The 26,997-nt window shown below is 36.3% G+C and overlaps 4 protein-coding genes across 4 annotated transcripts; 1 reads left to right on the top strand and 3 right to left on the bottom strand.

Moving 5' to 3' along the window:
* Positions 1 to 2,888: 2,888 nt before the first annotated feature.
* On the bottom strand, positions 2,889 to 5,502 carry LOC127801587 (LOB domain-containing protein 18-like). The gene is made up of 2 exons (XM_052336835.1): positions 5,335 to 5,502; positions 2,889 to 3,170 (listed from the first exon to the last, which is right to left on the bottom strand). Exons 1-2 carry the CDS (start codon positions 5,500 to 5,502, stop codon positions 2,889 to 2,891), a joined length of 450 nt encoding a protein of 149 aa, XP_052192795.1.
* A 5,611-nt stretch (positions 5,503 to 11,113) lies between these two features.
* Positions 11,114 to 12,757, top strand: LOC127801083 (uncharacterized). Its single transcript, XM_052335931.1, has one exon. The coding sequence runs from the start codon at positions 11,526 to 11,528 to the stop codon at positions 12,456 to 12,458; it is 933 nt and encodes a 310-aa protein (XP_052191891.1). The 5' UTR covers positions 11,114 to 11,525; the 3' UTR covers positions 12,459 to 12,757.
* A 1,827-nt stretch (positions 12,758 to 14,584) lies between these two features.
* LOC127801586 (uncharacterized) lies at positions 14,585 to 16,434 on the bottom strand. The gene is made up of 2 exons (XM_052336834.1): positions 15,812 to 16,434; positions 14,585 to 15,367 (listed from the first exon to the last, which is right to left on the bottom strand). The coding sequence occupies exons 1-2, from the start codon at positions 16,432 to 16,434 to the stop codon at positions 14,824 to 14,826; spliced, it is 1,167 nt and encodes a 388-aa protein (XP_052192794.1). The 3' UTR covers positions 14,585 to 14,823.
* Positions 16,435 to 20,515: 4,081 nt separating this feature from the next.
* Positions 20,516 to 22,860, bottom strand: LOC127802472 (uncharacterized). The gene has a single exon (XM_052338306.1). The coding sequence runs from the start codon at positions 22,759 to 22,761 to the stop codon at positions 20,728 to 20,730; it is 2,034 nt and encodes a 677-aa protein (XP_052194266.1). The 5' UTR covers positions 22,762 to 22,860; the 3' UTR covers positions 20,516 to 20,727.
* Positions 22,861 to 26,997: the final 4,137 nt, after the last annotated feature.

Genomic DNA, 26,997 nt, shown 5'->3' with positions numbered 1-26,997 from the left:
TTTTGACTAAGATTTGATCATGTTATAGCCTTGTAAATCCCTGCTAAGATCTGGAAATTTTACTGCTTTCGAGTAAACTGACCTTGTTGTATTCTTTAGGGTATAACTCTCTGTGGTTATATCCGATTCAAGATCCGTTTGTTTCTATATAAACTAGACTTGATAATATTCATTTGGTAAATTTTTTAGAATTTTTGGCTATGTTTTGAGCCTACAGTATCCTTATAAATTCTTGCCCAGAATCTGGAAATTTTCTGCTCTGTTTTTGAATAATCTGTTCTTGCTTCGGTTTTTGGGGTATAATGCTCTGTGGTTATATCTAAATTGTGATTCATTTATTTTTTCTATAAAATAGACTTCATGGGCTTCGATTCGGTATAAGATTTGAAATTTTTGGTTATGATTTGTACCCATAACAACCTTGTTGAATTCTATGTAGAATTCTGTAAATTACTGTTTCAAATTCTGCCTTGTTTCGGTTTTTGTGGAATATCTCCTTGTGGTTATTTCCGATTTCAAATCCAGTTAATGTTCCAGAAACTAGACTCATTAGGCTTTGATTTGGTATATCGTTTGTGGTATTTGACCAAATATTGAGCCCAGATTGGATTTTTGAAAATATGCTTGAAATCTGGAAATTTCTGAAATATGTTGTTATTCAACTCTTCCTATGTAGTCTATCCTTCCTACGTTTAAAATTATGATTTTTGTATAGTTCTGCCATTGTTTTTTTTGAATTATTCTTGATAACCCTCATTGTTGGATAAAAGGGTTTTATTTTCCTTATTTCGATAAATCTTGCAATATTAATTCGTTTTCTTGTTGAACATTGCAAAAATCTAAATAGGGTTTTATGTCACCCTACATTTCTTAAGGAATGACATTTATTCATTAGGGTTTAGTGTCATGCAAGATTTAGTGTTTCTTGCATGTATAAATTTTGATTCCTTGCGATTATTATTGGGGTAAAAATATACCGTAAATATTGGTTTGGGCATTTCTATAAGTATGAGTCAATAAATGTATTAAAATTTACCCTGTGATCATAAGATAGTGCACACTTTGATTTATGTAATTGTGCATGTTAAGCATGATTTGAGATTTTTCTTAATCATTGAGGATTGACATGAAATGGGGATATGCATATGTGATGCATGATTATACTGATTTGCGCACCTATTATTTTGCGCGACGGCTAAGTCCGTGGATGAGAAAGGATATCCTATGAGCGCTTGACGCGGGTGAGGTGGCCATCAACCCAGAAGGCGTGGCTCAAATTGTTATCATTTGTTGATTTATTTTCATGATGCATATATATTCATGAATGGATATATATATATAGGCCGTGAGAGCCTTGAGAATTATGCAGAAAAATTCCCTACTATTGGTGCATATGTATGAACATGGGAACGAGTGCATAATATATGTAATAATCACGGCATGGGAAATTAATGTAAACCGAGAACTTATGAGTCTCGTTATACTAATATCTCCTCATAGAGTTGTTTATTCTATCTTGATTATCCCTGCTTTTGATTCTATATCTCCATGCTTTATAAATACACTTGCTGAGCCTTGTGGCTCACCTTGTTTACTCTCATGTCATTCCAGGTACAAGTAGAGCAGTGGTTGAGGGCGAGCCCAGTGGGGCTAAAGCTCAGGGTTAGAAGTGTACAGAGACCTTCCAAATTAGATGGTCTATGTTAGCATTTGTGATGAGGGCAAGTGTGAGGAAATTTTATGTTGTAAAATTTGTTAGTGCCCTTGTATTTCATTTTGTTTAGACTATGGTCTAAGATGTTGTAAACCTTTATGTTAGCTTCCGCTGAGTTTATCTAAGGATAGTATTATGGTGTTGTATGTTATTGTTCTATATCACACTTGTGATGACCTCCTTTCGGATATCCTATGCTAGCGGGACTATCCGGTAGTGGGCCACTACAGTTTTGGTATCAGAGCAACCCGGGCCGTGTGTTGGGACCGTGTACTAGCCTAAGGCTGGGGGTACTGGACCAGTTACCGTGTATTAGCCACAGGCTGGGGGTACTGGACCGGGGACACTGGACCGGGGATTATTGGTAGGTTATAAGAGCAAAAGTTGGGATGAGAGGAGTCTTTGTACACATAGGAATGACAAGTAGAGTTAAGGGTGTGTTTAGTGGTTTGAATGAAGTTAAGCTAAGATAACGTTCAAAAGGTAATTTGATTGTGTTTGAAAATGAGGGGTTAAGTCCTTTATAGCAGTGAAGAGGTGATGAAGTGGTTCGCCGAATATTGAGACCATGTATTGTCTCAAGATGTCCATAGAGAGTGAAACCCACGGAATGAGGAATGGCTCTAGCATGGAATAATACTACAGGTGATGCCTATCAGTGACGGGTTTAATGCTAGGGACCACTGAATGCAGGTGGGAGGTGGCCACTAGGTTAACTCATGTTGAGGGACCGTGACCCTCTATATGGAATAACCAGTCTGTTGTAGAGACGATTAAATGCCGAAGACCTAGAGTGAACTATAGGTTATGTCTGGACTAAGCCTAATTTTCGTGGGGATTGTAGTGTCATGGTAGTGCCACTAGCATGGCGCGGCGGTTCAGAAGTTTGTGTAGCCTGACTTAGGATGTAAATTTTCAATCTTCGAATGAGATGACAATTAAGATTCAATATCATTTACCTCGATGTGATTAATTATTAAAAATTGCAAGAGGTTGATATAATTTGTTTGTAATTGATATGCTATCGAGGGAAGGACAATGGAATGAAATGTGAAAGTACTCAAAACATAACATTCATTCCATATGTTCAAATATAATACAAGAGATCAAGCCGTACAGTCAAAAAAAAAAAAAAGAGGGGGGCAAACCATAAAAACTGATAATGTGCCAATGCTCAAGGACGTCGGCGGTGGCCAAAGATGACTGGACCTAGCTCATCAAGGTCATCCAAGAGCGGCATCTGGCTGCTGCTCGTTTCGCCAGGGTGAGGTAGAGTAGCCTCTGGGATGGTGGGAGGACTAGAGCTCCAGTTGAAATTTGGATCAAATGGAGGAACAAGTTGGGGATGCGAAGAATAATATGCGAATAGTGAATCTTGCAAATAAGCTCGATAGGCTTGCAGCTCACTAACCTGTTGCTGAAGAGCAAGAATGTGAGATATGACTGCACTCTCACCCTGCAATTAAAACACAATAAAAACAAATCATAATAAAACTTTTATATTTTTTTTATTTTAGTGAGAGGTTTATACTCGCCAGTGTACGAGTGCAGTTGTAGTCCAAATTTAAATTTATATTTTCTGGATGAATCCAGGTCGTCCACTGAGAGATTTATTTATGGCAAAAGAAAAAGAATGTCACACACACGCACACGCATTTGGACAAATTGACAACAAGATTTTTTATGATTTTGTTTTTAGACAACAGATACTAGAAAATAAAGTAAGGCAAAAATTGAAATAAACATTAAACGTAAAAATATGAATTTGGATAGTGCTTGAGTTAAGACAATTTCAGTACCAACCCGTTGATTCCCAAATTTTAGCATATAAGATTAGCAACATTAATTTAATTTCAGATATGAGGGTTTGTTATTAAATGCAATTAGAGATGATGATAGTTCTAGGTTAAGCAATCCCCATACATGATATGCGGGATTCTAATTTAAGCAACTACCATAAATCCAATTACAATTAATATACAAAACAACTAAATTAATCATCCGGGTTTGGGTATGATAGCGTTTCCAGTTCTAGTAACTCTCATACATGGCATGAAAGCTCTAAGTTAGGCTTACGCTCCAATCCAAACCTAGTGATTTTTTTAATAATTAATACACACTCATACTGAAATTTAAATTAATGTTACTTATTTAAAGCGCAGCTTTCTTTGGGAATCATTGGCATTGGACACTGTCCTTGCCTTAACCCAAGATTAGATTTAACTACTCATTTTTATTTGAAAGTTAATTGACAGAAATTTAAATGACGTAATTTAAATAACAGAATTTAAATGACAAGAAATTTAAAAGCATAAACTAACCGGCCATTTAGGCGGTGGATAATTAAATGACAAGAATTAAAATTGCAGAAATTTAAAGGCATAAACTAACCGGCCATTTAGGCGGTGAATAATTAAATGACAAGAATTAAAATTACAGAAATTTAAAGGCACAAATTAACCGGCCATTTAGGCGGTAAATAATAAAGTAATAATAAATGACATAAGAATTTAAAAGAAGAAAGAAAAAAAAATAAGATTATAAGAGAAAGTACTAAAGAAAATGAGAAAGAACAAGAACAATTCTCAAAGAGAGAATTATAAGGAAACAACTAAACTTTTATTCAAGAATAATAATCACACTTACAAATGTAATCAAGTGACCTATTTATAGGCCACAAGATGCAATACAAACCACACAATTTCAATTATTCAATTAGACATAATTATATCTAATGGGCACTCACACACTTAAAGTTAAATGGATTTTAGCTATAATACACACCTAATATTAAATGGATTTTAGCTAAAATACATACCTAATAAAGCACTCATAAAGTTAAATGGATTTTAGCTATAATATCCACCTAATAGTTAAATGGATTTTAGCTAAAAAACACACCTAATAAAGCTCTCACATAAAAAATAAAAATAGATTTCTATAAATTGGTTTTTAATCTTCATTAGGATTAAAAATAATCCTTGGGCCTTCTCAAAATAATATTTTCCATGGGTTGTTCAAATTGGGCCTTAATTCTTCATGGGCTTGAATTCTTCATGGACTTGATTTCTTCATGGATTTGATTTCTTCATGGATTTGAATTCTTCATGGACTTTAATTTTTCATGGACTTGATTTCTTCATGGGTTTGATTTCTTCATGGATTTGAATTCTTCATGGACTTTAAGTCTTCATGGGCTTGAATTCTTCATGCCTAAAAAAAAAAATAATAATAATTTAATGTTATTAATAAATTATATATTATATATATGTATTACACATGGCACATATATATATTAGATTATATTATATATATATATTACATGCATGCATATAATGATGTATATGTATTATATATAATTTTATATATTATTATTATTATTATTAAATTTTACTTTAAAATTTCATTTCATTCATTTTTCAATTTAAACTTGCATATAACCATAAAATATATATTAATATCTAATTTAAACCATTTTTAAGATCAAAAGAAGGGTATAATTATAACAAAATTTTTACAAAATTAACCACTAATCAAGATACACACCCATAAACAGGATCCTGAAGCCGGGATTGAGCTTCAAAGAGAAGTGTATCGGAAGCCCAAAATCAGTCATTTACCGAAAGCGGAGTCAAGAGGTTGACGACATTTCTGATAGTATAAACTTCACGAACAGTAGCAAAATGAGCAGTACCACTCTCACAACGAAAATAAGGAGCAAAAATGCACTGTGGATGACATCCTCTATTTAAGACTACACAGGCACCACATCGAGACCGGGGGTTCATTGTGTTGTGCCTTGGCATGATAGATATGGATTTGGTTAGATCTAAGCAAATCAGATATGTGTTAGATCTAATTGAATGGATCAAATCAGATATGGGTTAGATCTAATCTGATAAGTCAAATTAGATAGGGGTCAGATCTAGTGGGTCAAACCTGAAGCGGATCAAGTACGGTCGGGTCGGGCCGAGTTGGATCGGGTCGGGTCAGGCCGAGTTGGATCGGGTCGGGTCAGGCTGAGTCGGATTTGGTCGGGTCGGGCCGAGTTAGATCGGGTAAGGGTCGTGCCGAGTCGGGTCGAATCGACCCCGATATGGCAGCAGTTGCAGAGGCGACGAGGGTCGCTGTGGCGGCTGAAGGAAGCCGAGCGAGGGCTGACGGCTGTGCGAGGGAGTAAGCAACGGTGACTGCGTGACCAGATCTGGCCAAGGTGTCGGCCGATTGTGCCGGAAGTGATGGCTGGGAGGAGCTGGTGATTAGTGACTAGGCGTGAGGAAGCCAAGCGATGGCTTGCGGCCGATGGCGATGCAACGCTGGGGTGGTTGCCGAGCCGGCGATGGTGGCCGTCGGAGGTGGTGGCGAGGCTCGCGGTCGGTTGCTGATTGGCCGATTTGTGAGTTGCAGAGAAAAGGAAGAGGAAGAAGAAGATGGTGATCGGCGGCTAGGGCATGAGGAAGTCACACGGTGGCTTGCGGCTGCTGGTTACGCAGGTGCTGCGATGGCTATGGTGGAGACGACCGATGGAGGCGGTGCACGGTGGCTGTTGCCCTAATTGTGCGTTGCAGAAGAGGAAAGAAGAAGGAAGAAGAAGGGAATTCGGGAGAAGAATGAGAAGGAAGGAGAAATAAAAAAATATATATATATATATAATAATATATATGTAAAAAAAAAATATATATATATAAATATATATAATATATATATACCAGAAAATCCTTAAAAATATATATATATATATGGAAAAAATTCCTAGAAAATAGGAAATGGAGATTTACTAATATTTCGGAGATTTTGGAAAAAAAAAAAAAGGGGTTCGGGCACGTGTTTTGAGACAGTGCACAAAAATCGAGATAGTGCACCAGAATTGAGGTGATGCACGAGAATCGAGAATTTGCATGCATTTCAAGGTCAAGGCACACATACCAAGGAAGTGCTTTGAGGCTCAGTCAAAGGTGCTTCGGGGCTTAAGATGAAGTGACTTGTGCAAATTTTAAAGTTAACACGCAAATCAAGATGATGCGCTTATTTCAATGTAAGGCACGAATATCGAGGTAGCCCAATAAGTTTGAGAATATGGAGATTGTAGCCTAAACAAAGATGATTGAGGCTAGGTTGGTAATTAGGTAAGGGAAGTGATCCCAGTTGGCAAGTGACGTCGGATAGTAAGAAAAGTCTCATTATCTTTGTTGAACATGAAATAATTCCTAGTTAGGAGAGTGGTGTGGTGAATATCTCGTTAAGCTCGAGGTATGGACTAGGGTAATGCCATGATAGGTGTGTGCTAATTTGGAGTTTTGGGGAAACTCAATCCTCACTATATCGGGCCGTTTGAGATTTTGGAGGAAATGGATCCTTGGTTTACAAGTTAACGTTACTTCCTCAGTTGTTGGGGGTGCACAATGTTTTTCATGTATCTATATTGAGGAAATATGTGTCAAACCCCCAACACGTGATAGATTATCGAGCTTTAGAGGTTAGACAGGATGCTTCATATGAAGAAATGCCTGTTAGCATTTTGGAGCGAAAAGAAAAAGTGTTGCGAAATCGGTCAATTCCGTTTGTTAAAGTCTAGTGGCAACGTCATTCTTCAGATGAGGCTACTTAAGAGCTCGAGAATGAGATGATACGTCTCTTTCCCCGGCTATTTGACTGACTAGGTATGAATTTGGGGGACCAAATTCCCTTAAGGGGGGAGAAACTGTAACGACCCGTTAGTGGGTCTAGGTGTTATGGGTATTTTAGTTTGCACATTAGAGTTGTTGCCTTTATTAATTAATTGTTAAAAATATTATATGAGTTGGTAATGGGGTAAATTAATGAAAATAATATTTGGTGTGAAAAAGTCTCAAAGTTGTGGGCTAAATGGGTTTGGGCCTTATTTGAATTAGACCATTGATAAATAATTAAATCTTAAGTGTAAATGAATTGGGTTGAACCCAAATCTCAAGAAAAGTCCATTGGGCCTTAATTGGATTGGGCCATATATTTTGACTTGGGCTTGGATTATATATTTTGACTTGGGCTTGGGCCATGGGCATAGAGAATGGTATCTTAATTAAAAAGAAAAAAAGATTAAGAAAATGGTAAAATGACCAAAATGGGTAAGAGATATGTGAATTTTGTGTGTTAGTATGAAGGGTAAATTAGAGAAAATTAAAAGGGAGATGGATTGAAAGGAGTTGGGAGACAAGTCTCCCACATTTTTTTTCCTCCTTTTCTTTCTTTTTACTTTCTTGTTCCCTCCTTCTTCTCCCTCTCCCGATTGTCTCTTCTTCCTCCATTGTTCTTCTTCATTGAAGCTTTAAGTGGAGACTATGGAATTTTCAATTTCAAGGGGTGTCTTCATCTCTTTGGATTGCAACCATCTAAGGCAAGTTCCCTTCCTTCTTGTTTCAAATTCAAGATCTTCTTCTCCTTCTTCTCCTTATGATTGTGTAAGTTTTTCTTTTCTTGTTTATCTTTTAATGCAAGTTCTTCAACCTTGTTTCCATCTTAGAAGGCTTGTTTTCTTCATTTTTAAGTTGTTGCTCTTAAATTCTTATTCTCGGATTCACTGACCATGTTATGTTCTTTGGTCTATAACTCCTTGTGTTTATATCCAAATTGAGATCCGTTTGTTGGGTTGTAAAGTAGACATCTTAAGCTCAATTTTAGACACAAGAATCGAATTTTTTGACTAAGATTTGATCATGTTATAGCCTTGTAAATCCCTGCTAAGATCTGGAAATTTTACTGCTTTCGAGTAAACTGACCTTGTTGTATTCTTTAGGGTATAACTCTCTGTGGTTATATCCGATTCAAGATCCGTTTGTTTCTATATAAACTAGACTTGATAATATTCATTTGGTAAATTTTTTAGAATTTTTGGCTATGTTTTGAGCCTACAGTATCCTTGTAAATTCTTGCCCAGAATTTGGAAATTTTCTGCTCTGTTTTTGAATAATCTGTTCTTGCTTCGGTTTTTGGGGTATAATGCTCTGTGGTTATATCCAAATTGTGATCCATTTATTTTTTCTATAAAATAGACTTCATGGGCTTCGATTCGGTATAAGATTTGAAATTTTTGGTTATGATTTGTACCCATAACAACCTTGTTGAATTCTATGTAGAATTCTGTAAATTACTGTTTCAAATTCTGCCTTGTTTCGGTTTTTGTGGAATATCTCCTTGTGGTTATTTCCGATTTCAAATCCAGTTAATGTTCCAGAAACTAGACTCATTAGGCTTTGATTTGGTATATCGTTTGTGGTATTTGACCAAATATTGAGCCCAGATTGGATTTTTGAAAATATGCTTGAAATCTGGAAATTTCTGAAATATGTTGTTATTCAACTCTTCCTATGTAGTCTATCCTTCCTACGTTTAAAATTATGATTTTTGTATAGTTCTGCCATTGTTTTTTTTGAATTATTCTTGATAACCCTCATTGTTGGATAAAAGGGTTTTATTTTCCTTATTTCGATAAATCTTGCAATATTAATTCGTTTTCTTGTTGAACATTGCAAAAATCTAAATAGGGTTTTGTGTCACCCTACATTTCTTAAGGAATGACATTTATTCATTAGGGTCTAGTGTCATGCAAGATTTAGTGTTTCTTGCATGTATAAATTTTGATTCCTTGCGATTATTATTGGGGTAAAAATATACCGTAAATATTGGTTTGGGCATTTCTATAAGTATGAGTCAATAAATGTATTAAAATTTACCCTGTGATCATAAGATAATGCACACTTTGATTTATGTAATTGTGCATGTTAAGCATGATTTGAGATTTTTCTTAATCATTGAGGATTGACATGAAATGGGGATATGCATATGTGATGCATGATTATACTGATTTGCGCACCTATTATTTTGCGCGACGGCTAAGTCCGTGGATGAGAAAGGATATCCTATGAGCGCTTGACGCGGGTGAGGTGGCCATCAACCCAGAAGGCGTGGCTCAAATTGTTATCATTTGTTGATTTATTTTCATGATGCATATATATTCATGAATGGATATATATATATATATAGGCCGTGAGAGCCTTGAGAATTATGCAGAAAAATTCCCTACTATTGGTGCATATGCATGAGCATGGGAACGAGTGCATAATATATGTAATAATCACGGCATGGGAAATTAATGTAAACCGAGAACTTATGAGTCGCGTTATACTAATATCTCCTCATAGAGTTGTTTATTCTATCTTGATTATCCCTGCTTTTGATTCTATATCTCCATGCTTTATAAATACACTTGCTGAGCCTTGTGGCTCACCTTGTTTACTCTCATGTCATTCCAGGTACAAGTAGAGCAGTGGTTGAGGGCGAGCCCAGTGGGGCTAAAGCTCAGGGTTAGAAGTGTACAGAGACCTTCCAAATTAGATGGTCTATGTTAGCATTTGTGATGAGGGTAAGTGTGAGGAAATTTTATGTTGTAAAATTTGTTAGTGCCATTGTATTTCATTTTGTTTAGACTATGGTCTAAGATGTTGTAAACCTTTATGTTAGCTTCCGCTGAGTTTATCTAAGGATAGTATTATGGTGTTGTATGTTATTGTTCTATATCACACTTGTGATGACCTCCTTTCGGATATCCTATGCTAGCGGGACTATCCGGTAGTGGGCCACTACAATATATGTTTAATTTAAATCATAATGTAATTTAAATAAAAATATAAATTTATCATTTAAATAATATTTAAAAAATTATAAGATCGATCCCTTTGTGCCATTATAATTGGCCTTAAGAGCTCATATATATATATATATATGTTGGTTTGACATAGAAGAAATTCTGTCTCTAATCGCCATTAGTCACTAAAAAATGTATTTTTAATATTTTAATGTTATTATGAAATGTGCTCTAAAACATTTCTAAAATTATAAAAATATTTTTTGACCTTTTTTTCAGTTTTCAAAATGGAAACGATTTAAAAATGACAAACAAGATCTCTAAATTGTTTTCATGCAATTATAAGTGCAACAACGAATCACATGTTAAATTATAAATTTTGTAAGAACGCAACATGAAGATAGAGTAACAAATTATTTATAAGCAAAGTATATTTATTAAATTTTAATATTTTTATTATTTAATATTAAAATAAATAAATAAATTTATCACAATAAAATCAACCAACAAAATTTATTTTGGGCTTAATTAGTTACAACTTTTTTGGTCCTGGTCTTGTTAACGGTGACTAAATAAGTTTAGGCCAATGGAAGCGAAAATGTCGCCCACGTAAGCACGCAGTGCAGTGCGGTGCGGCGCACTCGATTTGATCAAAAAGCAAAGAAATCCGCATCTCCAGAACAGAAACACTTAATCTGAGACGTCGCATCAAAAACCTACGCGAATCCAACCGTCCATCCCTCACCCTACGCCCACTACTGCCCCTCTCAAAGCCGACGCCATCGATACTTATCTGCACCTGCTCACGCGCCCTTCACGTGCTGCGGCGTCATTAACGTCCATGCCTCGCGTAGCGTTGAGCTCCCCCACACACACAGAAGAGAAGAGAAGAGGAGAAGAGGAGATCTACGACATCCACAAAATTTCTAGGGTTTTTAGGGTTTGTATTTTGAAAGGCTTCAAATTCTCAACCACGTCGGATCTATTTTTCTTCTTTTTATTTAATCAACGTAAAGGCTCATTTCCAGTTTGAATCGAGATTCAGAGTCCATGGCCTGATTTCGAGTGTACTGGCGATTTTTTTGAGGTTGCTTTGGGGGCTTGTTCTCCTGTTTCGCGGCCGAGGTTAGGCCTCTCGATAGTAGAATCACGGCCGTCAGATTGGATGAACGATCATCACTCTTATAGATCATGGACCAGTCTCAGATGATGAACCGATGGTACGGACTCTGGACGCCGGCGCCGGTAACGGCGGATCCGATGACGTTGCACGACGATCCCCCGAGTTTTGTTTCATTTCAGAGACCTAATTTTGGTTCGGCGAACCTCGGGAGAGGGAATTGGAAGGGCAAAAAGTCAGATAAACGCAATGAAATTCGCCGGAAGGACACCCTCGGCGTCGGGAACGTCGCTACTGGTGGAGGCTACAAACCGCCGAATCTCAACGATCTGCAGTCTCAGAATCGACTGAAAGCACGCCGATTCTACTCGAAGAAGAAATTCAACAACCGTTTCGCTCCACTCGCGCCTCGGAACACCACGTCTTTCATAATCCGGGCGAAGAAGGCTGGCGGAATCGCCTCCCTGGTCTCGCCGTGTCCGGTGACGCCGGCGATACTTCCGACGCCGATATTCTCGCCCTCGAGGGAGGTTTTAGTGGATATGGCCATGGAAGAGTGGGGCGTAGACGGTTATGGCTCGATGAACGGCTTGATTCGGCTCCGATCGCCGGGGCACGAGGCTGAGGAGGAAGAAGAAAATGGCGGTTCCAGCGGTAGTGATGTGGAAGAGCACGTGGAAGTTGAGAGGCGGTTGGATCATGATTTAAGTCGATTCGAGATGATATATCCGAGTGAGAATGCTCTGGAAAACAGGGTCGATGATCAGGACTCGCACATAACGCACTTGGAAGAGGAGAATTTGACGTTGAAGGAGAGGGTTTTCTTCATGGAAAGAGAATTGGAGGACTTGAGGAGGAAGGTTCAGTGTTTGGAGACTGACGGTGGCCATGGACGATTTTGGGATAATGCCGATGAGGCTTCGGAAAATGGATCGGAGAATGAGGAAAGCGGCGATATTTGCTCGCAGAACAATAATGCCCACGGCGGCGAGGGGGATGCATGATGATGGCAAGTGAAAATGGATTGGCTTCTTTGAAGTCTTATAACTTCTGATTACTACGGAATTTGTAGGTTCCTTCTTGTTATTAGTGCAAATTCTTGTACATATGCCGTGTTGCTTGTGATAGCTTTTTCTAGAGTTGCTGTATGTTCTTTTCTTTTTGTTGCTCTTAACTGTGGCCTAGTGCGATATAGATGATGCTCTCTAGGTTCTGACTGGTAATAAAATTTGCTGTTTCTTCTAAATAGTTGACGACCGTTGATGCATGTCTGCAAAGATGATTAGAAATGGCAGATGATGTTTGTACCTGGGCTCCTTGGATTCAATTCCATTTTATCATTTTTGCTTTTATTAGGGTTTGATTATGCAGGTGGGCTGCTTGAAGAATCAGAATCATCGATTAATTTATTTGAGCATAGAGAGAGAGAGAGAGAGAGAGAGAGAGAGATGGTTTCAAATGGAATGGGAGGCTAGTTGAACTGGAACTTCTATGAACTTACGCAGTTGGGGTGGCTGGCCCTGCTGAAAGTACCCCTAAAATGGGTGGCTGGTATTGGTAATTCCTTGGTGATATCTTCAACCGAGATTGGGCACTACTGGATGGCTCCCAACCAACCCTTCAAGGCTTCATCCAGCTGGGGCTTTGGCGTTCGGCCCGTGGGAGCAGTAGAGAAATTGGGTGACACTGGATCGGAAAATGGAAGTTTGGGTTAGGAGTAGAGAGCTATCTGGAACTGGAAGTCTTCGGCTATTGGGCCGCATAGGTATCAAACGGGCTAGGGTATTCATGAGGCCCAATATATAGGGGATTCGAACCACCGGGGTTCATATTATTCCTATCAAACCCAGATTATTGATTGATACGATGCTGGGCTCTAGATGGTAGTAGGAGACAGACCTTGTTTTCTTTATAATATGCGTGCTCCTCCTATCCTTTAGTTTATTTATCCACCTCTCTCCATGCCATGCCAGCCCTCAGCATCAACCGGCATTAACCATTAACTATCACTTGGATATCATCTCCAATAGATTTAAATCATGATCCAACCCGCAAAGGCTTCTTCAATGATCTAATTAAGACCGATCGCTCAACAAATCGATTACTAGAAAAATAAGGCACTCTCTCTCCTCCTCTCGCTCCATATGTGATGCGTTATAGGACTTGCCTAATAATATAATTTCGTTAAGTATGAGGGTGCAGAGCGGACATACCTGTACATATTTATAGTATACTTACTACTTTTTACACTCATGTCATCATCATGTGTGTCTAATATGCTTTGGCCTAAACTAGTTGCCTCACTACACATGAATATATGATAGCTTCGCAAATGTTTAGATCAATCGTAATAGAATTTGTATGTCTCGCTGAACAAACTAGTACTATTTTTTGTGATTGTATCACAATTTTCTCATATTCAATATCATTAATTAACGAGAACCCACTTATAGCAGAAACAAAATTGCGAACATTTTGGTCATCGCACCACCCCGCCACCTTCATATTACCCCTTAAATATTTACAATTTTAACTTTATATTTTTTGGTTGTACTGATCATTTAATAATTTGAAAAACCTTTTAAAATTTAGTGAGTTATGGGATGACAATTTTTACCAGTCTCAATAAGTATTCAGCAGATTTTATTTGTTCGAGAGATGTATAGATTTAAAATTTTTCTAAATGACGTGAGAGTTTTTTATTAAATAAAAAAAAAGAAGAGAAAACTCTAATTAAGTGTGAATAGGGTGACAAGTAGAGCACAGCCTTGGTTTGTAATTAGTTCAGATATATTTTATTAATATTTTTTTTATTTATTTAATGTTAGTATTAGGCTAATAAAGCTCATGGATTGATGAATGGACTTTGATTTGAGATTGAGATGAGAATTAGTATGGTACTAATTTCTTATGCCTACATTGATGTGCTCCATTTTTACAATTTTTGAATTTTTCTTCAGTACTTAAACAAATTGGAAACTCAAATTGTTTCATTGAAGTTTGATGATACTTATTAACTTACCTTGTCTTTTTATATAAATTCAAATGGACAAATTTATAACAATGGAATCCAACAAATAAAATCAAAAACAATTCTTTCACTAAAAAAAAAAAAAAAAACAATTTCCAAAAAACAAAATATATATAACACGCACGAAGAGAAAAGTAAAAGAGGAAGAAATTAATTGAAAGAAAACAGAATTTACAACAGAAAGGAAATTAAACACAGAAGTGACATAATAAACTCTTAAAACCTAGCTAGACAAATCATTCCATAATTTCCATTATTCAGCTGGCATTCATATTTCTGGTGACTTTCTCCTCCCGGCTGTAGGAAATTAAACGCAAGTTAATTTGCAACTTATATAGTTAATATTTGAGGCTGCCACCCTGTTTGCTAAGTGCATTCAATTGCGACTGAAGCTGAAGCATCTGTAACTGAAGCACAGCCGCCGCAAGCAAATCTTGCTCCGACTCCTCTTCTCTGGGCCCCGCCGCTTTGCCGTTGAGACACTCCAAATGAGTTCCATAATCGCATTCCTGGCAGCAGTAGAACCAGCTGCGCTGAAGGTCGACTTTGCCGAGGCAGACATCGCAGGTGGGGACCAGTCCCTCCTGCTCCTTGAAGTCCGGCAGGGCGTAGATGAGGCTGAGCCGGTGGTCGTGATTCTGGGTCTTGGCGGTTTCTGGCATGAAAGCGCAGTCGACGTGGAGGTCGAAGTTGCAGGCGGAGCAGTGGTAGAGGAAGGCGGAGCCGGCGGAGAGACAGGCGTCGCAGGAGAAGGAGGGGATGCCGGTGCCGTTGGGTTTGTACGGGGGAGAGGTGAGAAGGGCGAGAGGGTGGTCGGGATGGGATTTGTGTTGGAGCTCTCTGGGCAACCCGAAGCACTGGTTGTGGAGGTTGAACTTGCACCTGTGTTTCAAATAAAATTAAAATTATATTAATAATTATAATATAATGCTCAAAAATGCTGTTTTGAGTTTTCTTTTCCATTCCAATAATTAGTAGCCATATTCATCAACTTAGCTTCGGACAATTGACTAGCCAGTAGCCACCCACATAATTAATATCTCTTTTGGATTATCAAGAACTTAACCTTTCGGATCAACCAACAAAACAAATCTTTTGTAGAAGATGGATATATTTTTGTCAATATAAAATAATTTTTATTTTATTTTTTACATATATTTAATATTCTAATAAATTCATAAAACATTATTTTCAGTTTGACAAATACAAGCAATCTAGCAAAAAAGAGAGAAGAAAACAATATGCACAGCTTTTTCACAAAATTTTATGAACAAACACAAGCAAGCAGAATGCTAAGAAAATCCTAGAGAAAATCTGAAATGGCACCTGGTTTGCCCGCAACTATAAGCTGAACCCCAAATCGGTTTCTCACAGCCGGAGCAAGCAATCTTATCACCTTCTTTCACTTCACAGAAATTCAAGGGATGTTGGTGGCTGAAATGTTTCACGCCCTGCGGCTGCGGCGGCTTCTTGCCGCCGCTTGACAACACCTCAACCCGCGGCGGTGCACCACCGCCACTACCTACCCCGCTACTGCTCGGCGTACTACCAAGAGCAGGTTGATGCGTCGAGAATAAATCAGGCGAATTATGAGCATACTGGGGACTGAAATGAGGCGTTTGGTTGGACTGATCGTTAGGATAAGGCAACTGGGCTGCGGCGGCGGCGGCGGCGCAGTGGAGATGGAGGTCGAAGTCACAGGCAGGGCAGGTGTAGGAGAAGCCGGCACCGGGGTGGGTGCAGGAGTTGCAGTAGAAGGTAGCGGAGGGGTAGGTTGGGTAGGGGACAAGGGCGAGAGGGTGAGAAGGGTGAGATGGGTGGTTGATGAGGGAGCGGGCGGCTTGAAAGCACTGTTCATGGAGGAAGAATTGGCACTGCCAGCACATGTAGACGGCGGCCAGCCCCGGCAGGTTGCAGCCGGAGCAGAGTGTTTCTGTGCCCGGCGGCATTTGGTGGAAGCTCAGGTTGTGGAGGTGGCTGAAATGCTTGAAGTCCATCTCTCTCTCTCTCTCTCTCTCTCTCTCTCAAATCATACAGACATATTTATAAACTTAATTAGAAAAAAGAAAAGTTGAAATTTAACTCTGAGTTATTAATTTTAAATAAAAAATTTAATAATAATATTATTTTACTTTTATTTAGTTTCAATTAGTAATTATTGTTTGATTGGAGATAATGTTTACCACCTCATTATTTAGCATGTTATATATTAGCTTAGTATTCATATTCTAATGGTAACATGTAATGGAGGCAAATGCTAGTGCATAATTGAAATTAAATAAAAATTGAATATTACTATTAGAAACATTTAAAAGTTTGATTTAAAATTTCAAACTCAAATAAAGTTTGTTTTTTATTCTTTTTTGTAACTAATCCTATTTATATGGAGAAAATGGCATCCATAATAATTAAGGGTCATCCAATCACTATTATTTTTACACTATCATATTTATTAATACTCACATATTAAAAATAAAAATACACAATAAATTAATTTTTAATTACAAAATATCATTTTCATGTTACTATGATATTGTTTTATGTACACATTTTGTAAAAATTCATTTTCCTGCAAATACAATTTGTATAAGAAATGTACATAAAATAATGTAATATAGTGATTTTTTTTAGTTAAAGGCCTTTTTTTAAATTTAATTTATAGATATTATATTAACCAATCACATAATTTTGTAAAAGAATTAGACAATAATAATAACAATAAAATTTATGATTGTAAAGTAACCCTTCTACTTGCTCTAAACATTACAAAAAAATGCAATCAAATTTCATATTAGTATATTGTAGGGTACGGAAATGATGGAAGCAAGCGATGAAGTTGAAGCTAGAAGTCAATGCACAAGACCAAATACTATATTGCTAGCATGTTGTACACTTTAAGATGGAAAATTCTTCAATTAGTGAATTTGACTTTTCTCAAGCTTGGTTTTTGAGCAATGGACCTTCTGTCATAGGCTGTAATTTTACATTTTTTTTACAAGTTTTTATATAGGCTTAAATAATTATTAGACAATAAGACTTTGTTTTTGCATATATATTTTTAAAAGATTCTCTATTTATATAATCTCTCTCCACTTTAATGGTCACACATGTTTGACAGAGAAAATAGCATCTATATATACAAAATTTATAAATATATAACACATCAAAAACATTTATGTAACATTAATTATTTTGATAAGAATTTTCTTCCAAATGTAGGGACATTGACAAGATATATAATTCTCTGTCAAGATTCAATAAAAGATCTTTTTATACAAGTATAAATATATGAAAAAATGACATAAAATTGAAGCAAATGTGAGGAAAAAAGAAAACCCAAGTTAAGGGCTGTTTGTTCTAACAGGCAAGGAAAAGTGGTTTTGAGCTTAATTTGTTATTATCAGAAAACTGTGGTTTCAAATATGGTCTACTACTTACTATCCAAGGGTGCACCTATTTATACGGGTGACAACGGTTTTAAGCATATAAGTTTACTGGCAACTTTCACATAAATTATATATATTGCCAAGATATGATTAATTTCAGTCAAAAATCTACAACATCTCCATCATCATATTTCTCTTCAACACGGCCAATAATATATAAGGATAAGGTACTTAGCTATATAATGCTCAAGTTGCAGTTGGTGATGCGCTGGTGGTTGGGTAAAGGCCAGCTTCTTCTAAAGATGCTTAATTTGACTTTGGACTTTGCTTATTTCTGAAAGTCAGCAAGGGCATGGGAAAGTCCACCCTTTGATTTTTCATGGATGCACCTAATAATGGATAACAGCTATTAATAATTTATCAGCCACTATGAATTGATTACTAACTATTGATCAGAAAGACCTGGACTTCGCTCTCTCAATCGAAATCTGCAGATTTTGATCCCAAGTTTTATATACTTTAGAGCAGTCCGAGACAAGTTGTCTGGATACTGGATATGAATGATGACTGACATGCTGCTATATTGCTAGTTTTAACTTACATATATTAGGAGATTTAAGCCAGTACACACACACACACACACACACACACACACGCATATAGCCTAATCTTATGTTTGTAATTAGAATATGTGAGAAGAAAATAATTATCCTTAGATTAGCCCAAAAAAGCAGAATTATTTTTGTATTTTTCTTTCTGTTAAAAATCCTTGTTATATTTAAGAGGATAATCAAAACATATTTGACATGACATTGATTATTATGTTCTGTGCTAAATTTGGGTGGTGAGAAGATGTGAACGAGTTAAGTTTCCAAGTTCAACTTTGTTTATTTTTAATGTGATTAATTTTAGTTTGTTATGAGTAAAACCTTATGAATGGTGTTCGTGTTTTTATTTGGATCAAGTTCAATTTTTTTATGTTCACAAATAAACTTAGTTATATTTATATCTTTTATTAAATATAAGAATAAACTAAGGGTCTGTTTGATTGGGCTTATTTTTTATGAAAAATGAATATTTTCTATGTAAATTTCAATTTTGGTGGTGTTGGATTAGTTATATTTTCTAAGTAATCCAAATTGTCACTTTTGTTAGAAAACAAATTCTTATGGGGGGGCTTGGAAAAGAAATTCTCAGGAATTGGAGAAGAAAAAGTGTGAAGGAGAAGCAAAGTGGCTGGTGATAGCGAGGAGGATGGGAAGAGTAGCCGACAGTCGCGAGGAACAAAAGGCAGCGAGCTAGAGCGACGGTGAGCGATCGAGGAGTGAATGGTGATGACAGCAATGGTGGTGACAGCCAAGGCCAATGATGGCAACGATGGACTGAGCGAGAGTGAGGACGAGCAAGAGCAATGGTAGCGGCGACTTCTTCATCCTCAAGCTAGGTATATGTATATTTGTGTATATATATTTGATTTATTTTTAGACAATTCCCTGAAATTTAATGACAATAAAACATCAAAAGTTAAAAAAAGATTATAATTTTTAGGTAAAAAATTAAACTAATCAAATACCTTCGATTGACTTTTTTTTTGAAATTTAATTCTAGACAATTTAATTATCTAAAAAATATTTTCTTTTCATATAAATTTCATGCTTGTAGTCAAAGACAACTTAAATCAATTTCAAATGAAATACATATAAATGAATTATTTTATATAAATAAGTTAAGCCAAACTATGTTTCAAGCTTGCCTTTCTTTATTAAACAAGCTCCTGTTCTTCTGTATTTTTTGTTTTCATTCAATATAAATTAATAAACAAATACAAACGATCAAAACTGAGGTTGTTCACAAGTTAATCTTCGATCGTATTAATTTGTTTAGAGTTCTACACTATTTGATCATTAATATTTGTCTTTTGAATTAGAAAAATAATAAATAGAAAATACATGGAATGTCTCTAATTTAAATAGGCTTTTTTTTTGGCCAAAAATAAACATTTTTTATTTTAATTGTAAAAATGTATCAACTCTGATGTGATAGCACTGAAAAATCAAATGTCCCAGCTCATCTAGTTTGATTCTTTTCTGCATAATGGTTTGACTAGGATAAACCAAAATAATTAACAGCTAAGAATTTTTTTTTTTATTTTCTATACTCCAAATATGGAAAAGTCATCTTACAAAAATTATAAATAAATTCTATGCAAATGGTGGAGTCCATATTAAACAGAAAATTTTAGGAAGTTTGGGGCATCTTTCGTGCCTCAAAGGAGTCCTAGAAGCAGATCTTTATAATAAAAAATATTATTTGAATATTTCCGAGTGATAATTCATGTGACATTTAGCTGTAATGTGTAAGTATATTCACTGGTTAATCCTAAACAATTTGACTCTCATCACCTCCAAACCCACATATTTGTCAATGTTTAAATAAATTCATAGAAATGTAAACTGACAAAATGAATCGAAATCACAAAAAATGCAACTAATCAAAAGACTGCGACATTGCTCGGCAGCAATACGCAGCTCCCCATCGGATCATCTTGATAACTCTTCTTGTTTTCCCTAAATGCAAACTAATATTAAAACTAAATATAATACATTTGCATTTTCTAAGTCGTATTTGTAAGAATTCACTTGCATACCCAATTATTGAGCATTCGTATTTCAACCACAGAAGGGCTCCCAACAAATTTGGGTTATTCCATTGACATTTGATAAAAAATTATCAAGTGAAAACCACAGTGAAAATAATCAAATCCTATGAAGAAGTTGAAGCAAGAAACTAAGACACACCTACAACACAATCCAGAATAAACCAAACAGGATGATTTCCCAGCCCCGCGAAGAAACTCTAAACTAAGTTGGCCAAACTCTGTCCCATGCTCGTAATCATTTGAGCCTGCTGTTTGCTCATCTCCAGCTGAAGTTGAAGCATTTTCATCTGGAGCTCAGCTGATTCAGCCGAATATTCTCCAGACTCTCCTCCTCCTCTCGCTTCTTCTTCTCCTGTTTCTGGGCCTTCTTCGTCCGAGTCTGGTTCAACAGTGGCACAAGCCAAGTCGGTACCATAGTCACATTCTTCACAGTAGTACACCCAGCAGCGTTCATCAACTATCCCTTCACAGACATCACAGTAGAAAAGCAACTCTTCCCTGTCACCCTCTCCTTTCTTGTATGGAGTGGAGTAGAGGAGATTGAGCGGGTGTTCATGATCTTTACGCTTCATGGTTTGGGGCAGAGAAGCACACTTGGCATGGAGGTCGAAGTTGCAACTCTTGCAGTGGTATGTAAAAGCAGCGCCTGTTCTCAGGCAGGCATTGCAGGTGAATTCACCGGTTAGTTTGTAAGGAGGGGAGGAAAGGAGGGCGAGAGCGTGCTTCGGGTGAGACTTGTGTTGAAGCTCTCGGGGCAATTCGAAACACGACTTGTGGAGGTGGAAGTTGCACCTGGGCTTGCTGCAGCTGTAAGCCGAGCCAGAGAGGTACTGCTCGCAGCCTGAGCAGAGGACGTAGTCCTCCTCCGGAACATTATAAGGGCGCAGAGCATGGTGGTGGCTGAAGTGTTTCACGTTTCGCAGTTGTGTTTGATTTTCACTAGCTGGTGATACGTTTGTTGTTGGGTTAATGGGATTAGATTTCGGCAGGGGTTGATCATTTTTTGGAGGGTAGTGTGGCATAGGAACAGTACTGGCACTAGACTCATGGCTTGTAGCTTCAATAACTGGCTGATACTGAGTCTGTGGAAGTGGATTCACAGAAGCAGTTGTTTGATTTGGAAAACTGTATTGTGGGTTCAAAGGATTAGCAACAGATTCATGGGCTGCAGCAGCTTCAGGAACTGGCTGATACTGAGTCGACTGTGGAAATGCATTCACAGAAGCAGTTGTTTGATTTGGAAAACTGTATTGTGGGTTCAAAGGATTAGCAACAGATTCATGGGCTGCAGCAGCTTCAGGAACTGGCTGATACTCAGTCGACTGTGGAAATGCATTCACAGGAGCAGTTGTTTGATTTGGAAAACTATATTGTGGGTTGGGAAAATTGGCAGCAGATTCATGGGTTGCAGCCTCGGCAACTGATTGATACTGAGTGGACTGTGGAAGTGGATTCACAGAAGCAGTTGTTTGATTTGGAAAACCGTATTGTAGGTTCGGAGAATAACTGACAACAGATTCATATGTTGCAGCCTCAGGAACTGGCTGAAACTGAGCAGCTGTATGATTTGGGGGAAAATTGTACTGTTCATAGCTTGCAGCTTCAGCAGGAACCGGTGGATACTGAAAATGTGTTGGCTGCTGGTTGGCCTCCGAAGGTGGATTGATAATAGGAGCTGAATTTGGAAAATTGTACTCAGCATAGATTGCAGTTTCAGGAACAACAGCTTGATGATTCGGAAAATTATTGAATTGTGGGCTGAGAGTGCTGGGAACAGATTCATGGCCGGCGGTTTCAGGCGCGTAATTAGCGAAAGGGGGAGGACCGAAACTCGGTGTTTCTTGCGGGAAAGAGTAACTATTCTGATTAGGAAGAGCAGGGAACATAGTTTCGGCAGGTGGGAAAGCGCAGTGGATATGGAGATCAAAGTCGCAGCGTGAGCAGCTATAGGACAAGCCGGTGCCGGTGAGGTTGCAGGAGTTGCAGAAGAAGGAGGAGGAGGGATAAGTCGGGGAGGGAAGGAGAGTGAGAGGGTGAGATGGGTGAGAAGGGTGGTTCAGCGAGCGAGCTGCGTTGAAGCATTGGTCGTGGAGGTGGAAGCCGCATTGCCAGCACGTGTAGAACGAGCCGCCGGAGGCTGGAGAGTTGCAGCCGGAGCAGTGGATTTCGGAGCCCTGAGGGATTTGCTGCAAGCTCAGGTTGTGTGGGTGGCTGAAATGCTTGAATTCCATCTCTCTGTCTCTCTCTCTCAATTCCCTTCTTTCTCTCTCTGGATGGGATCTTTGAAGCAATTCGAGGGAGGGTGAATACTATAATTCTACAAGTTGAGGCTTACAAATTAATAATATTCAAGGTATGCCATATAGTTATTAATATTCCCCTCTTGGTGGTCTACTCCTTCCTTTATCTTCCTGTGTACATATGAAAATGTTAAGGATGAGTTGACTTTTGAAGTTGTGTATGTGTGTGTAGCTTCCTTGTTTTAATGGTTTTTCTTATTTGATTTTTCCAGTCAATGCTTGGTTTATTTGACTGGGAGCATGAAATGGAGACCAATTTGAGGTCCAATTTGTGGGTTAAAATTTTGAAATATTTAAAATATTCTTATTTTAGTTCTAGTAATTATTCTCAAACCTCTAAATGGATATTAACATTTATTCACTATTCTGTTACATATTTCCATGTAAATGCTTTGTAAACAAATTTTAATCTAACACATAATTATAATTATGCAGTTCAATTTTAAAAGTTCGACGTAAAATTGTGTGTATTTAGTGAGTAGTTTATATTATAGGCTATTGAATGTCTAGAAATTTTTTTTGCAATACATACACTTAATATGGTAAATATGAATTTTCATAATTAAAATTAAAATACACTTTAATATATTTATATATCTCTAAAAGCCATTAATATTGTAATATGAGCAGGGAATGGTAATATTAATTTTTTTTTTTTTTACAATACATACACTATGTATCAACAATGACAAATTTATACAATTCCCAATTCTTTCCGACTTGTTCAAGTAAATTAGACTGCTAGCGTGGTGGGTACCGACTAGCTTCTGATTACATATTCTTAATTTGACTTATTTATTTCAAGCCCAATTTTTCCATTGTTAATGGATGTCAAACTAAGAGTGATGAAGGGAAAAGACTTAGGCTTGCTATAATAATAATAATTTGAAACCATCAATAGGTACTGTGTTTAATCCCAAATTGTCTACTTTGAATTAGTCCAGGGCAAGCTGTCTAGATATGATACAGATGAATGAAGCCTTGGGATTTTAAAACTTTAAAATATGTATATTATATTAGAAAAAATTATTAAGGAATCCAGTGGTTTAATAAATTTTAGTTAATTTTTAATGTATTTTAATATTTAATATTTAAGTAACCAAATCACAATAGGATTAGTCAATAAATTTGGAGAACCCACTTGCCCACAATAACATTGTCCTATTATTAGAACATTTTGGGACGTTTGGTACCAAAGAAATTTTTAGATTCTTGAAAATATTAGATTGAAATCTACATTCTTATATTTAGTATAATTTTTTTTAAAAATATTAAATAATAATATTTTTTAAATTTATTTTTAATCATTTTTTTCACAAAAAAAATTTCACGGGAGAGGTTGAGAATCTTGGATTTTTATAGACTTAAAAAAGTTTTTATCAAATAAAAAGTTTAAAACACTCCTTACTCTTTTATAACCCCTTTCACGATTATCTTTTTCATAACTTATTTTTTACAAATATATATATATACATACATAATATATTATATAAATATATAAATTATATATATATATACACACACATACATGTATTTATACAAACATGTATTATGTATATATATATACATGCACATATATATATAATGTGTAAAAAAATAATATTTTTTAACTTCTTAAAAGATTATGCGTCTCAATATTTTATATACTAGAAAGAATTTATTATTTTTAAATAAAAAATCAAATAAGGGTAATTTAAAAAAAACACATGAATTCTTAATAATGTTACATTTAAATTAAATATAAGTATATAAGATTTTCAAAAAGAAATATCCAACATACTTGAGAATGTTTAAATTTAACTAAATATAAAATTGTATAAATCTTAGAAATAAAAAATTTTCAAAAATCATAAATTTCAAGAATTTAAAAATTTTTCTTATACCAAAGCTCCCTTGAGCAAATACCATAATACTATGTTTAAAATTAGAATTTGTGATAAGAAAATGAGAAGAAAATAAAAGCTGTTAATATTATTGTTCATAAGTTATGTTAATTTTTTTTTATTTCGTTGAAATATCTTTGTTAATCTGAAGAAGACAATAAATATTGATATTTGATTGCAATATTTAATGTAGACAAATATCGTTAAAATGACATATATGGACCGCAATGTGGCACAACTTTTTCTCCGTTAGTAATAATATAGTTAGTCAAACATCTGTTTTGTTAGGATAAATTCCTTAATTGACTCATTTATTTAAGACTTGTTATGATTTATTTTTTTTTGAAGTTTATTTTTATTGTTCGAATACTCTTTTTCTTCCTTAGTTTTGACGTTAATTAAAGTTTTTTTTTTTATAAATAAGAATTTTATAAAATCAACCAAAACAATCTATAACTCTAAGTTAAGACATAATTCAAGTCTCACAATAAAAAATTAAGAAAATCCAAAGCAGTTAAAGAATAAATAAATATATAATCTTGTTAAAAATAAGAAAAAAACAAAATGTAAAACTATTAGGAGATCTTAAGACTATCTAGAGAAAGCACATTCCTTAAGCATTATAGCTCAATGTGCCAAAACATACTCATAATTCAAATTTTCATGAAACATAAAAGGGGGCTCAAAACAAAAGAGTAGAAAATACACTAATGAGAGATTTTCAAAATAGTCATTTGCAAAGTCCAATCAGAAGGAGCTTTCCTAAGGATTTGCAAGGCTTTTTATACGCAAGAGTTCACAATTGTGTTGCCAACCCCTTGGTTACTAGAAAAAATCACAAAGAGTGTATAAGCATACTCATAATTTAGGCCACCAATATATTACATAAAAGTTCACAGTTGTGCTGACAACCTCCAATTACTAAGCAACCTAAACTAGTGAAGTAACAACATATAAAAAAATTGTCAATTCATAACCTTTCTTAATCATTAGAAAGGTACATTCGTGCGAGTATGCACATTTGGGATGCCAACCCTTGGTTACTCCCTAAACAATAACTTAGGGTGCTAAAGGCATACTTATGAGTCAACCACAGTGAAAGTTGATGTATTTGTGATGTCAACCCCCAGTTACTAAGTGGTACAACTCAGTGAAGTAAACGAAAAGCGATCAGCTGGAAGCCACTAGAAATGCCACAGAGCTTGGCTCTAAAGAATATGGAAAAAAGAAGATAAGTAGCTAACTTTGTCTAAATAACACAAAATCTGATATACCAATTGGGACTTGAATCACTCTTGCTCATCAAAGCATCTATTATTATTTTCTCTCCATAAAAATAAACCATTGCTTGCAAAACCAAATGGTTAGCAACCTACTAAGGGCCCTTACCATTCTTTCTTGTTGCTACCCACAATACACCCGTCTCCTATCGAAGCCAAGGCCATCCAAATTTCTTCGAGGAAAAAAGGACATCACTTCACGGGAATAGGGATAATAAAAGAAAATATGGTTGTGTTGCTCCAATGCTGCCTTGCAAAGAAAGCATCCATTTGAAAAAGGTAAATAAACATTAATATGATCAAGAGTAAATAACTGCTTTCTAATTGCCAACCAAAAGATAAACTTGTGTGAAAGAATACTTGAATTATGCCATACCAAACAATGCTAGGGAACACGAAACGCTACATCAGAAAACCTTGCAAGATAGAATGAGAAAAAAAAAAAAAAATCCCATTCGAGGTAGGCAACAACCTCAATTCATCTAGACACCCAGCCCCGAGAGGACTCAACATTTGGTCTTAGATAATTTCAAAAGATGGTGATAAAGTTGTCTCAAGTCATGCCCAAGACCTATCGGCAATGATGACAAGACTTGTGTATTTATAGATATACCCAGTTGTCACAATAATTAGCTGGAAAATCTATCTTTGAGCACCCCAAGAATATGCCACAAGAAAACTCTCATGCCATCACCTTTCCTGTCGAAGTTGTATATGACTCCATTACGGAGTGATAAAAGCTTTCTTTAATACCAGGGGCACAAGTAAGGCATTGGGAGAAGCCAAAGACACCTATCTTTAACTCGATAAGTGTGAACCCATTTCACTCATAGAGACTTACTGTCACCCGAGAGCAACCGCCAAACCAATCTTACAACAAAGGCTTGGTTCCAAACATATAATGATTTGATACCCAATCTCCCATACTTCTTTGGGCAGCATACATCTCTCCAGACAACTTTAGCCTTATGGGGATCTACCTCCGTGCTACTCCATAAGAAGTT

This window comes from Diospyros lotus, chromosome 5 (assembly GCF_014633365.1).
Source record: "Diospyros lotus cultivar Yz01 chromosome 5, ASM1463336v1, whole genome shotgun sequence".
Classification (NCBI taxonomy): domain Eukaryota; kingdom Viridiplantae; phylum Streptophyta; class Magnoliopsida; order Ericales; family Ebenaceae; genus Diospyros; species Diospyros lotus.
This window is presented reverse-complemented; position numbering and strand designations above follow the sequence as displayed.